Source organism: Narcine bancroftii, chromosome 4 (assembly GCF_036971445.1).
Source record: "Narcine bancroftii isolate sNarBan1 chromosome 4, sNarBan1.hap1, whole genome shotgun sequence".
NCBI classification, from domain to species: Eukaryota; Metazoa; Chordata; class Chondrichthyes; order Torpediniformes; family Narcinidae; genus Narcine; species Narcine bancroftii.
This window is the reverse complement of record NC_091472.1, coordinates 315,640,825-315,655,209: the sequence shown is the minus strand read 5'-3', so window position 1 is coordinate 315,655,209 and position 14,385 is coordinate 315,640,825. Positions and strand designations below refer to the sequence as shown.

General features: G+C 49.3%; 1 protein-coding gene across 7 annotated transcripts in view; it reads right to left on the bottom strand.

Annotated features, from left to right (window-relative positions):
- The window catches only part of spega (striated muscle enriched protein kinase a), a 341,612-nt gene that overhangs the window by 134,185 nt on the left and 193,042 nt on the right, over positions 1–14,385 (bottom strand). For all 7 annotated transcript variants that reach the window (XM_069936009.1, XM_069936006.1, XM_069936008.1 and 4 more), the window contains one exon: positions 13,028–13,203. In XM_069936009.1, the coding sequence (XP_069792110.1) occupies positions 13,028–13,203 (176 nt within the window). The remainder of the gene's footprint in view (positions 1–13,027; positions 13,204–14,385) is intronic.

The following is a 14,385-nucleotide window of genomic DNA, read 5'->3' as shown; positions in this document are numbered from 1 at the left end:
TTAGGGGAGACATCAGGGGTAAGTTTAGTTTTACACCGAGGGGGCCTGGAATGACTTGCCAGGGGATGGTGGTGAAGGCTGGAACATTAGAGACTCTTAGACAGGCACAAGGATGGAAGAAAAATAGAGGGTTACGGGGTAGGGAGGGTTTGGTATCTTTTTTAAGGAATATATGAGTCGGCACGACACTGAGGGCTGAAGGGCCTGTACCGTGCTGTAGTGTTTTATGTTCTAAGAAACCATCCAGCCCACTCAGCCAACTTGGTTCCTTAAATCTTCACTCAGTCCCAGAGTGACTGTAAAGCACCTCCTGATAAGCTCACAGCCTGGCCCTCTCTCCCTGGGTTCCTGGTCTCTCCTGTCTCTGTGGAATCGTACGTCAGCCCTCTGTTCCTCCTCCAGTTTCCTCATCCGACCATTTGTAAGAAGACAAGAGTGGCACATTCAGCGTAGCAGTACCACCACGCTGTTACAGCGCCAGTGGCCCGTGTTCGAATCTGTAGTTCTCCTGTGTCTGGGTGGGCTTTTCTCTGGGTTTCCTCCCACCCTTCAAAACATAGTGGGGTTGCAGGTCAATTGGGCGGAATGGGCTCATGGGCCAGAAGGGCTGTATGTCAGTTGGTTCATGGAGCCTGTTCTGCAAGATTCGGGTCTTGGTTTCAGCTTCACCTACCCACCTGTTCCCCACAGACCGGACACCTCTAATTTTCAAATGTTATATTTCTCAACTATTTTATTCAACAACTCCTTTGCCATTGTTTTCTTTCCTCGCTCCTAGAACATCCAACCGAATCCCTAGTTAGTGAAAAACCTTCCCTTTGGGGAAATTCTCACTGCATGGTGGGCTATGGGCTTGGCCCACTCACTCTGCTAGCTCTTTAGAAGATATTCCCATTTGTCCTTTACCCTTATTAATTTACAATCCCTTTGAAAGGCTTTGCATAAATTGGTTTCCATCACTCCATCCCAGGTCACAACTCAACCTGTAATCCATTGTCTTCCCATTGGGCCAGCCAAGCATCCCGTCAATACCCCCTATACCTCACCTCCAGACACTCTCATCCCCACCTTCTTCACTGAGAAGTTTGGCTCCACGGGGTTCCCTGAGGGAGAGCCCTTCTCTCCATTACCCCTCAAACCCCAAGGACAAGCAGTTATCCAACTCCCCCAGCTGTTCCTTTGGTCACACACACAAACTTGAGAGATTCAGAGGTAGTATTAATCCCTGAACTAATTAACCCTCCTGTACTAACACTACTGTCTTACAGCCAGCACCCTGTGCTCATTACCAGAGGGGCACACTCACTACCAGAGGGGCACACTCCCTGGGCTCACTACCAGAGGGGCATACTCCCTGGGCTCTCTACCAGAGGGGCACACTCCCTGGGCTCACTACCAGAGGGGTACACTCACTGGGCTCACTACCAGAGGGGCACACTCCCTGGGCTCACTACCAGAGAGGCACACTCCCTGTGCTCACGTCTGGAGGGGCTCACACCCTGTGCTCACTACCAGAAGGGAACACTCTCTGTGCTCACTATCAGAGGGGCACACTCTTTGTGCTCACTACCAGAGGGGCATACTCCCTAGGCTCACTACCAGAGGGGCACACTCCCTGGGTTCACTACCAGAGGGGCACACACCCTGTGCTCACTACCAAAGGGGCACACATACTGTATTCACTACCAGAGGGGATCTCTCCCTGGGCTCACAACCAGAGGGCATACTCCCTGTGCTCACTACTGGAGGGGCACAAATCCTGTGCTCACTACCAGAAGCAAACACTCTCTGTGCTCACTACCAGAGGGGCACACTCCCTGTGCTCATGACTGGAGGGGCACACACCCTGTGTTCACTATCGAAGGGAGACACTCCCTGGATTCACTATCGGAGGGATACGCTCTCTGGGCTCACTACCAAAGGGTACGCTCCCTGGGCTCACTACTGGAGGGACATGCTCCCTGGATTCACTATCGGAGGGATACGCTCTCTGGGCTCACTACCAAAGGGTACGCTCCCTGGGCTCACTACTGGAGGGACATGCTCCCTGGGTTCACTATCGGAGGGACACACTTCCTGGGCTCACTACCAGATAGGCACATTCCCTGGGCTCACTACCAGAGGGGCACACTGCCTGGGCTCACTACCAGAGTAGCACACTCCCTGGGCTCACTATCAGAGGGGCACACTCCCTGAGCTCACTATCAGGGGGACACATTCCCTGGGCTTACTATCGGAGGGGCATGCACACTACCAGAGGGGCACACTCCCTGGGCTAACTTTCAGAGTGGCACACTCCCTGGGCTCACTACCGGAGAGAAACACTCCCTGGGCTCACTACCAGAGGGGCACATTCCCTGTGCTCACTTCTGGAGGGGCTCACACCCTGTGCTCACTACTGGAAGGGAACACTCTCTGTGCTCATTACTGGAGGGGCACACTCTTTGTGCTCACTACCAGAGGGGCATACTCCCTAGGCTCACTACCAGAGGGGCACACTCCCTGGGTTCACTACCAGAGGGGCACACACCCTGTGCTCACTAGCAAAGGGGCACACACCCTGTGCTCACTACCGGAAGGGCACACTCCCTGGGCTCACTTCCAGAGGGGAACACACCCTGTGATCACTACCGGAAGGGAACATTCTCTGTGCTCACTACTGGAGGGGCACACTCCCTGAGCTCACTATCAGAGGGGCACACTCCCTGTGCTCACTACTGGAGGGGAACACTCCCTGTGCTCTCTAACAGAGGGGCACACACCCTGTGCTCACTACCAAAGGGGCACACACACTGTGCTCACTACCAGAAGGGCACACTCCCTGGGCTCACTACCAGAGGGGCACACTCCCTGTGCTCACTACCGGAGGTGCACACTCCCTGTGCTCACTACCGAGGGGCACACTCCCTGTGCTCACTACCGAGGGGCACACTCCCTGTGCTCACTACCGGAGAGAAACACTCTGTGTTCACTACCAGAGGGTCACACACCCTGTGCTCACTATCAGAGGGTCACACTCCCTGGGCTCACTATCAGAGGGGCACACTCCCTGAGCTCACTATCGGAGGGGCATACTCCCTGGGCTCACTATCAGAGAGGCACACTCCCTGGGCTCTGTATCAGAGGGGCACGCTCACTACTGGAGAGGCACATTCCCTGTGCTCACTACTGGAGCGGCACACTCCCTGTGCTCACTATTGGAGGGGTACACACCCTGTGATCACTATCGGAGGGACACACACCCTGTGCTCACTATTGTAGGGACACACACCCTTTGCTCACTATTGGAGGGACACACACCCTGTGCTCACTACCAGTGGGACATGTACCCTGTGCTCACTACCAGAGGGGCACACTCCCTGGGTTCACTACTGGAGGGACATGCTCCCTGGTTTCACTATTGGAGGGACACACTTTCTGGGCTCACTACCAAAGGGGCACAGTCCCTGGGTTCACTACCAGAGGGGCACATTCCCTGGGTTCACTATTGGAGGAACACACTCCCTTTGCTGAGAGAAGGAAAGGCTTTTTCCGCTGCCTACTCTAGGAAACTCGCATTGTGCAGAGGGCACACATCTCCCTGTTAGATGAGTGCTCTTCACAAGAGCATGTGTGAGGGGATCTGGGTACCTGTTTTGCATTTTTTGGCTGAGGGCTCCCAGTCATGATCCAACTCAGAGAGAATAGGAACCTTATGAAGCCTCATCCGTGAATATCGGTTTTGTTCTTTGGGATGGACAGCAAATTGCAGTAGTGGATAGGTGCTCACAAATGTGGAGGTGGACAGAATTCTCTACAACCTACACACTGCCACATTAATCCCCTCCTAGAAGCTAGCTGAACCTCGTGGGTTACCCTTCTATATGGAAGTTGGGCACAGGGTTAGTGTGGGAGATGGGTGTGTGGCCCAGGTTAGTGGGAGAGATGGCTGTGTGGGGAAGGCATTGGAGGGGTGATATGCAGCTAGAAAGCCTGCTCTATGTCACCCTGGTGTTGGGATGTGTGCTGATTTGATGCTGGATTTACTTAAGGACACTCAGCTTAGTTTTGTTTACAGGCACGAGGCAGTCTCGTTGATTGAAGTCGATTGTGCAAAAAGTGCCAGTCAGATCCCAGCCAGTGAAATGACACTGTGCGCTGTCAATGTGTGAACGGAGTGATCTGAGCCGCCACCAGCTCACCTGGGTCCACATTAACTGAGTCTCCCTGTGTGCAGACAGAAACTTCGTCAGGAGACTCCATGTTAGTTGCAAAACACACACATCCACACACACACACACACACACACACACACACACACACACACACACACACACACACACACACATCCACACACACACACACATCCACACACACACACACATCCACACACACATCCACACACACACACACACACAATCACACACACACACACACATCCACACACAATCACACACACACACACACACACACAATCACACACACACACACACACACATCCACACACACACACACATCCACACACACACACACACATCCACACACATCCACACACACACACACACCCACACACATCCACACACACACACACACACACACACACACACACACGGAGAAACACCCACACACATCCACACACACACACACACACACACACCCACACACATCCACACACACACACACACATCCACACACACACACCCACACACACACACACACATCTACACACACACACACACACATCCACACATCCACACACATCCACACACACACACACACACACACACACACACACACACACACACACATCCACACAGAGAAACAGACACAAACACACACACAGACACCCACACACACACCCACACAGACACACACCCACCCACACGGAGAAACACACACACACAAACAAACACACACACATGTTCGTGTTCACACTCATGTACACAACCACTCACACATATACAGTAAAACCCCTGGTATCCCGAATTCAAGCAACCAACAAAAAAAATTGAGGAAAATAAACAGGTAAAAAATTCTCGTTTGAAATTGGTGCACCTGACTGTTTGCCAATCCACACAACCATGCAGTCTCAAGCAACCGGAAAATACACTCATCCAGCATCTACGAATCCCTACAGCTGTCAGATACCATGGGTTTTACTATACTTGTCAAAACATACCAGATACGTGTGTATATATACAATATACACGCACACACATGCCACAAGCCCCATACTAACACACGCCATAGTACGCAGATACTCCACCTCTCACACACACTTCAACAATACACACCCACTCCCACTTCAAAATGCAACAACACATCACCCCACATCTATGCTGCATAGACACAAACATTCCACATATATACACATACATATTCTAAAATACACAGACAAGCACACGTACAGTGATACACGTGTGTGCAGTGTACTAACGCACAGACACAGAAACCAATGTGCACATATATGGTTAAGTGGTGATCTCTGCCACAGAATCACAGCACTGGACAACTACACACATTGATGGACAAGGAAAAGCCTCTGGTTGCCAGCCCATCCTGACACAACCCTGGCGAATCAGTGTGCCCACTGCTCACTGTCACAACTCCACTCAAAACCTTGCCTTATCCAGAGGGAAGATCTCAATAACACATGGGGAAAGGCGGTTGGCGAAAAACAGGAGATTCCCTTGGGGATGGCTACTGAAACACCAGAATCCCACCTCTTCCCTTCCTCGCACCTGGGACTACAACCCCTGCCCCTCTGCATCGGGGGGGGGGGGGGGGGAGACCAGGTGCGAAGGACCATTCAATATGGTAGGGGCTCGCGAAGACGAGAACTGGGAAGGAGAGGAGATGGCCATTCAGCTCCTTTCTGCTGAAACAGCAGAAGGTCATTCAGCCCCTCCAGCCATTCCGTCAGCTCATTATCTCCTCTGTGTCCCAATGCAGCAAAGATTTCCACTCTTTCCTCAGTCAAAACTGTACTGCACAGGAACAGGCCCTCAACAAATATGATGTGTAAATTAAATGAAAACTACTGCCTCCACATTGTCCATCTCCCTCTACTCCCTGTGTATTCACTCGTTTGTCAGGAAGCCTTTTAAAAGCTACTATCATATCTACTACCAACATGAAAAGCTTGTTCCAGGCACCAACCACTCTTGGTAATGATAGGTACTTGGAACTTTCCCCACACAGCTCCTTTAAACCCCCCCCCCATTCAGAGACAGATTCAATCCATTCCCCTCTCCCTCTCTGGGACATTCTGACACCGTCCCTGACCTGACAAACCTCGTACAACATACCGCCTCTTTATTCTGGACTCCCCTCATCAGGGTAAGTGATCCCTAAAATAGTTAAAGCCCTTTGAACAAATTTCCATTTCGCACAAGGCTGAGAGGGGCATGCGAGAGAAGGCCGATGCTGAACACGGTATGCCGGAGGAACTCAACGAGTCGAGATGCATCCGCAGAACAAAAAGAATGTTTATTGGGCCGGAACCTCTCGTCAGGACAGAGAGTGCAGAGGGGAGATAATGGGATCAGGACAGGAGGGGTTGGACAGGGGCCAGTGTGGGATTGGCCAACTAGGGAGCGGTGAAGGACGATAGACAGAGGCAGAGTTGATTGGCAGCTGTTAGACAAAGGCAAGAGAAGCCTCCTCTGGTCTCTCATCAGGTTCCAGCACCAGCAGACATTGCCTCCATCTATCACTCCTCCCCGTATGGCTGGCCTTCCTCCAGCTGACCTGTGTATTCTCTTGTCCCTCTCTCCTCCTTTGTCTGCCACCTGCCAATCAACTGCCTCTTGTCAGTCATCCTCCACCCACCCAGGTCCACCAAACCCCTACTGGCCTCTGTCTGACCCCTCCCACCCTGTCCTCACACCATCGGCCATCTCCTCTCTGCACTCTCAGTCCTGATGAAGGGTCTTGGGCCAAAGCGTTGACCATCCTTTCTCTCCCACCGACGCTGCCCGACCTGCTGAGTTTCTCCAGTAGATTATTCCTCATTCTGTGGTGATGGCAAAATAGGAAACTTCGCCCGTGGCCTTCGCGCTTGCTACCAAACTGCCCGTTGCTTCCCAGTTCTTTGTCAGAAGCCTCGTCGATCACAGCTCAATTCCTTCAGTCTCAAAGGAAAACAAATCGGTCTAAATTGCAGCTCCACGAATCTAGTGAGATCAGATTTAGAATATTTGCATCCAAGACAACATAGCCATTCATCTCTGACACACGGCAATGGTGTGTCAGTAAATCTGGGCCCTTGGTCAATATCTACAAATCTTGGTGAGACCACACCTGGAGTATTGTGTTCAGTTCTGGTCACCTCATTACAGGAAGGATGTGGGAGCTGTGGAGAGGGAGCAGAGGGGATTTACCAGATGTCTCATCTGGTTGGGACTTTTCTCTTTGGAGTGTAGAAGGATGAGAGGAGACTTGATAGAGGTCTACAAGATTATGAGAGGCATCGATAGGGTGGACAGTCAGCATCTATTCCCTAGGGCAGGATCAGCAAACACCAGAGGACGTGTGTACAAAGTGAAGGGAGGAAAGTTTAGGGGACACATCAGAGGTATGTTATTTTACACAGAGAGTTGTGGGTGCTAGGAATGCATTGCCGGAGGTGGTGTTGGAGGCTGGAACAATGGTGGGGGGAGGGTGATTTAAGAGTCTTCTAGTCAGGCACATGGATAAAAGAAAAATAGAGCATTAGGGAGGGTTTAGATTTTTTTTGATATGAATATATGTCGGCACAACATCAAGGGCCAAAGGGCCTGTACAGTAGTGTTCTATGATCTCTAATTGGAAATCCTGGCACACTCTACAATTCACTCCACCCCCTAGTTCCATCCAACACAGCCTCCCTACAATGGGATGAGAAGTCGTGGGCGCAGACCTCCACCTGAGGCCTCGTTAATGTCTGCACAGTTTAAGTATGGCATTTCCATGCCTATTGACCGATAATGGGAAGTGTACATGTGCCTTACCCACCTGCCCTGTTACCCTCCCGTTGCGTGTGCGCATCCCCTTGCTCGCCTTACATTTCTGAGTCTCCCAACATTAATTTCCACGACTGGCATACTGGTGCCCTTCCACAAAGGACGTGGACTACGAGCAGGTAGATGGGATAAGTTAACACTGGCATCATGGTCAACAGTGGCATGGTGGGCTGAAGGGCCAGCTCCCATGCTGTTCCATGTGCTATCTGTAGCAGAAGCAGGCCTTTCAACCCCTGTATTTTCTATCCAATGACTAATCTTTTACCTTAGTCCCATTCTCCTCCTTTAGAACCATAGAGCGCTCCAGCACAGATTTCGCTGGTCCCACTTACCTGTTCCCACTTCATTACCCTCCAGGCCTCCCCCATTCATGTATCTATCCAATCTATTTTTAAAACTCAAGATCGAGACTGCATTCAACACATCAGATGGCAGCTCATTCCACACTACCATCGCTCTCTGAGTGAAGAACTTTCCCTTAATGTTCCCCCTAAGCCTTTTTCTTTCAGCTTAAAACTTTGACCCCTCGTATTTACCTCCCCCCAATCTAAGTGGGAAAAGCCTATTCGCATCCACTCTGTCTATACCTCTCATAATCTTGTAAACCTCTTTCAAATCTCCCCTCATTCTTCTTCGTTCCAAGGAATAAAGTCTTAACCTGTTTAATCTTTCCCTGTAACTCAACTCCTGAAGCCCCAGCAACATCCTAGTAAATTTTCTTCACACTCGCTCAATCTTATTGATATCCTTCCTGTACTTTGGTGACCAAAACTGCACACAATCCTCCAAATTCGGCCTCACCAATGTCTTAAACAACTTCAACATAACATTCCAACTCCTGTACTCAATACTTTGATTTATAAAGGCTAAGATGACAAAAGCTTTCTTTACAACCCTGTCCACTTTTCTATCCTCAATTGATCAATCTGGGTCTTGAAATCACTCAATGACTGCATTCAAAATTCTCTTGTGCCTGGGTGAAGAAATTTCTCCTAATCTCTATCCTGCATGGTCAACCACTCACGTTGAGACTATATCCACTGATTCTAGGAATCCCAACCCAGTGAAACACCAACTCCACATCTATATAACAATCACAGCACAGAAACAGGCCAGTTCAGCATGCTGAACACCTTCTCCTACCTAGTCCCACTGAAACACACCCGCCCCCCACCCCCACACCTCTCTCGTCCATATACCTATCCAACCTTTCCTCAAATCTGCCTGCTCAGAACTCGGTTCATCTCAATCAGATCTTTTTCCCTATTCTTCTACACACCAGAGAAACCCAGTCTGCTTCATCTCTCCTTGTCTGATAAATTCTCCAAGCCTGGTGTCAGTCTGGTGATAGTTATTGTAGAAGTATTTCCTCGGGACGGGAGCTCGACTGGTGGAAGCACTGAAACTGCAGGTGCTGGGATCGTGAGTGAATAAAGAGAGGCTGGAGGATTACTGCAGGTTAGGCTGCATCCACCGAGCGATAAATCTTAGAACATTACAGCACAGTACAGGCCCTTTGGCCCTCGATGTGGTGCTCATCTATATATTCCTACAAAAAAAATGTACTAGGCCCTCCCTACCCTGTGACCCTCTGTTTTTCTTTCATCCATTTGCCTGTCTATCTTAAATACTCCCACGTTTCAGCCTCCACTTCCATTCCCAGCAGGGCATTCCTGGCAATTCACTGTGTAAAAACTTACCCCTGATGTCTCCCCCTAAACTTCCCTCCCTTCACTTCGTAGAGATGCCCTCTGGTGTTTTCTGATCCTGCCCTGAGAAACTATCTATGCCTCTCAGAATCTTGTCAACCTCTATCTACGCTCCAAAGAGAAAAGTCCCAGCTCTGCGAATCTGGCCTCATAAGCCTTGTTTCCCAAACCAGGCAGCATCCTGGTGAATCCCCTCTGCCCCCTCTCCACAGCTTCCACATCCTTCCTATAATGAACTGAACACAATTCTCCAAGTGGGGTCTCACCAGAGATTTGTAGAGCTGCAACATGACCCCTCAACTCCTGAACTTGATCCCCCGATTATTGAAGCCCAGCCTCCCATAGACCTTCTTAACAATCCGATCAACCTGTGCAGTGATCCTGTGTGATACATGGATTTGGACCCCCCTCTGTTCCTAATGGTAGATTAAAGGAAATCTTGTGTATTTTACATTTTCTGTTTTATTACCATGACAATTAAAAGAATCTTGAATCAGACCCACAGAGGCCTCACCAGCATTAGACCAATACTCAATATTCCAACAGTCCCCACCAGGACATAAAAGAAATTACACTTGGATTCAAATCCTCTTGCAATAAAGCTCATCGATCTGTTCCCCTTCCTTATCGTTTGATGTACTTGCATCTTTCAGTAAGTCAGGGGAGGGATACCCTCGTTGCTTGGAATTCCCTCACCCTTCTGACTCTCATCTACTAAGTAGCTGGATGTCCGATCACTACACCCAATCACTCACTATCTAAATAGCTGGTTGTACATGAACTCTCAGTCCCTCACAATTCTTCACCTCATAAAACAAATCACTTTTCCATTTCTTTTTCCAAAGGTGCTCAGTTTCCTCAAGTTCAGTGAAAACACAGAACTGCTGGAGGAACTCAGCCAGTCTCACAGCGTCCGTAAGAGGTAAAGATGTATTACCGACATTTCGGGCCCGAGCCCTTCCTCAAGAGATCTGCTGAGCTCCTCTCACACTTCTGTGTTTTTACTACAATCACATCATCTGTAGACTGGGGTGTTTTACTCCTGAAGTTCAGTGCCCAGAACTGAATTCATTTGTGCCACCCATCCTGAGCCAAAACTGAAGCTAACTCGCCTCATCAGAACATCTCCCGGGGAGCTGCGACCTCTATGAACTATTCCACTTAATACAAGGTTTGCCAAAGAGCTGAGTGACAGCCCACCCATACTATTCAATGTTCAGAACCGAGAGACAATGACAAATGAACTGCACCCTGCACCGGAACAAATTGCCCCTAATGCTATTCCCCCCGCCCCATTACTGCAGGAAGTCATGAGCCCTACATCCACGCTGCACTCAGTGTTGTGCAGAAGGCTTGCTGCACAATACGAGGTGAGGCCCCTATCTGCTCTCCCGAGTGAACACGGGAACAAAGGTGGTGCAGCGGTTAGGTCACAGGGCTGGGAACTCAGAGGCTCAAATCAGTTCAATTATAATGTTATAAATCGGAATATGAGGTGGGGGCTGAGAGGGGGATACTGTTATCACAAATACCGCTGCACTCTTGTTAAAACCCATCAGGTTTGTGGAAGGTCAAGCATTGTGAGAAGTGCAGAAGAACGCAGGAGCCTTGAGGTCCAAATGCACAGATCTCTCAAGATTGCCGTGCAGGTCGATAGGGTAGTTAAAAAAAAGGATAGTTAAAAAAAGGGTAGTATTACTTGGGGGATTGAGTTCAGAAGTCGGGAGGTAATATTGCAGACTATAAAACTCTGGTGAGACCACACTTGGGTTCAATTCTGGTCACCTCATTGCAGGAAGGATGTGGAAGCAAAAGAGAGAGGGCAGAGGATGTTGCAAGGTTATGAGGCCAGGTTAGCTGGGGATTTTATCTTTGGAGCATAGAAGGATGAGAGGAGATTTGATAGAGGTCTACGACGTTATGAGAGGCTTGGATAGGGTGAACAGCCAGTGCCTGTTTCCCTGGGCAAGGGTAGCAAACACCAGAGGTCATATGTGCAAGGTGAGGAGAGGAAAATTTAGGGGAGACGTCAGGGGATATTTTTCTTTTAAACAGAGAGTAGTGGGTGTTTTTGCAATGCGTGGGCGGGTAGTGGTGGAGGCTGAAACAATAGGGATATTTAAAAGGCTCTTAGACAGGCCCATGGATGCAAAATCAAATAGAGGGTTAGGCAGTAGGGAAAGCTTTGCTTTTTGACGTTTATATAGGCACAACATGGTTACCCGAAGCATCTGTACTGTGCTGTAATACTCTCGATGTTCTAATGTTCTTCAGGAAAGGAGTCCCCACCCAGTCTGGCCTACACAAGACTTAATCGCCTCACGATGTTGATTGAAAATGGCACTGCAAACCAGGCAGTTCAAGAGTACGGCCAGAACTAGCAACAGTAGAGAAGCTGCAGCTTGTAAAAGATTCTCCAGTGCCTTCCTGGCTTTCATCTTGGGATCTCAACGTTTTTGAACATTTCTCTCCTGTCTTCACGCCCTCCAGATTTCTCCACTGCCAGGAACATTTATTGTATCCCTCATTCTTCCTCCCAGAGTCCATCATGTCACACTCCCCTGTGCTCCATCAGTACCTGTCTCCAGAATTCTCCCTAGGCCATCGGTCCTCTGTGATGAGTCAGGGATTGCTTAAGGTGAGATGTGGGTGGAAAGAAAAAGTTGGAAAACCACTGTTTTAATCGTCCCTCATTGACTCGTCATGTGCATGGTTTCAGAGCTCCAAAGGAAATGGGCCAATGACAATTTGTCTCAAGCAAATAATTTCAATAATAATTAGGTCTAGAGCAGTGATTCTCAACCTTCCCTTCCCACTCACATCCCACCTTAAGCAATCCCTTACTCATCACAGAGCACTAATGGCCTAGGGATTACTTAAGGTCGAATGTGAGTTTAGGGGACAGTTTGAAAACCACTGCTTTAAACCAATTCCCCTTTCACCCTTAACCCACGTCCTCTGGTTTGTATCTCACCTACCCTCAGTGGAAAAAGACTACCTAGACTTACTCTGTTCAGACACTCTTAATTTTAAATACCTTTATCAAATCTCCCTCATTCATCTACGCTCAAGGTTATAAAGTCCTAACCTGTTTAACCTTTCCCTGTAACTCAGTTCCTGAATCCCAAATATTTGAACTTTGCTCGCATGTCTAAAATGTATGCCTGATCAAATGTCTCATTGAAATCCATATACTCAGTATCCACCACACTCTCTGCAATTGGATGCCTTGTCCAGCCAAAGCGCTGGTGTTTGAAAGCATGGTGACACACACAGATGATTGGCTCAATCGGGCTGTGCCAAAACTTGGCGATATGAAGAACACCAAGCACTCACCTTTGACCTCCAGCTTGCTGCTGCATTGCTTGGTGCCGTACTCATTGATGGCTTTGCAGGAGTACATTCCGGAATCAGACCTCTGCACAGCCATGATGTTCAGATGGAACCTGCAGTCCTCTCCCTCTAGCATGTAGTGGCGGCCGTCGCTTTTCACCGGCTCCCGGTTCCGCAGCCTGGCGTCAAATGTCAAAACAAGCTGTCACCACGTGCTCCTAGTGGCGTCCGCCCCTCCTCCCCCCCCCCCTCCCACCATAGCACGTCCGTCATGTGGTTCCCTCCAAGCAGGAGGTCTTGATTGGGTGGACGCTGCTAGTCTCGTGCGAGATTTCTTTGGTAAGGCGGTGGAATCTTCTCCAACAACTCCTAATGGGGACGATCTCCTTCAATAGGGGATTAAAAAGGGGGAAAGAGTTGTGGAGTTACACAGCATGGAATCATGGCTGTCTGACACCTGCTGTATCATTCCACACTAATACCATTTACCTACATTAGGTTCGTGGCCTTCGGCAATTCAAACACTCAGCGACTCTGAAGGGACTCTCTTTTGCTTTTTCTGTAAGGGGCGTTGTTAATGGTGGCTTTTAGTGTGCCTAATGGCAGGGAAAGGTTCAAGTATCGTGGATGTTACATTTTAAAGTATTATTACATCACAGTAAAAGGGACCTCGAACTTGTCTTGATGCTTCTTAGCATGAGAATTAGGAGCAGGAGTCTGCCATCTGGTCCATTGAGGCTGTTCCACCACCAATGTCTGGTCTGGCCGCGGACTCAGCTTCACTGACCCACTCATTCCTCGTGCGGTTAGCTTTAACATAACATAACAATTACAGCACGGAAACAGGCCATTAGGCCCTTCTAGTCCGCACCGAGCCAAACACCCCTTTCTAATCCCACCTCCCTGCACAATGCCCATAACCCTCCATCTTCCTCTCATCCATATACCTGTCCAACCTTTTCTTAAATAATACAATTGACTCCGCCGCCACTATTTCTCCCGGAAGATCATTCCACACATTATGCATAATTCCCCAATTATGCAAAATTAATCTGTGTCTTAACGAGGCAGCGTCTACTGATTCCTTGGGTAGAGAATTCCAGTTTTGCTACTCTCTGCGAGGGCCAGTTCCTCGTCATCTCTGTTGTGGAATGGGGCCAGTTGCAAAAACACAAGAGGCGATAAGAGGCTGGGCCATGGCAAGCGAATCATTTCTGACGACCACCCTCCTGTCCCCACCCCGAAACTTCTCCAGCATCTACAAGACACGTCTGGTGTATGATGGAATCCTTCCCACTTTCCAAGCGCGTGCACACACAACAACATTCAGGAAACTCAACACCATCCAGGATTGCAGGGGA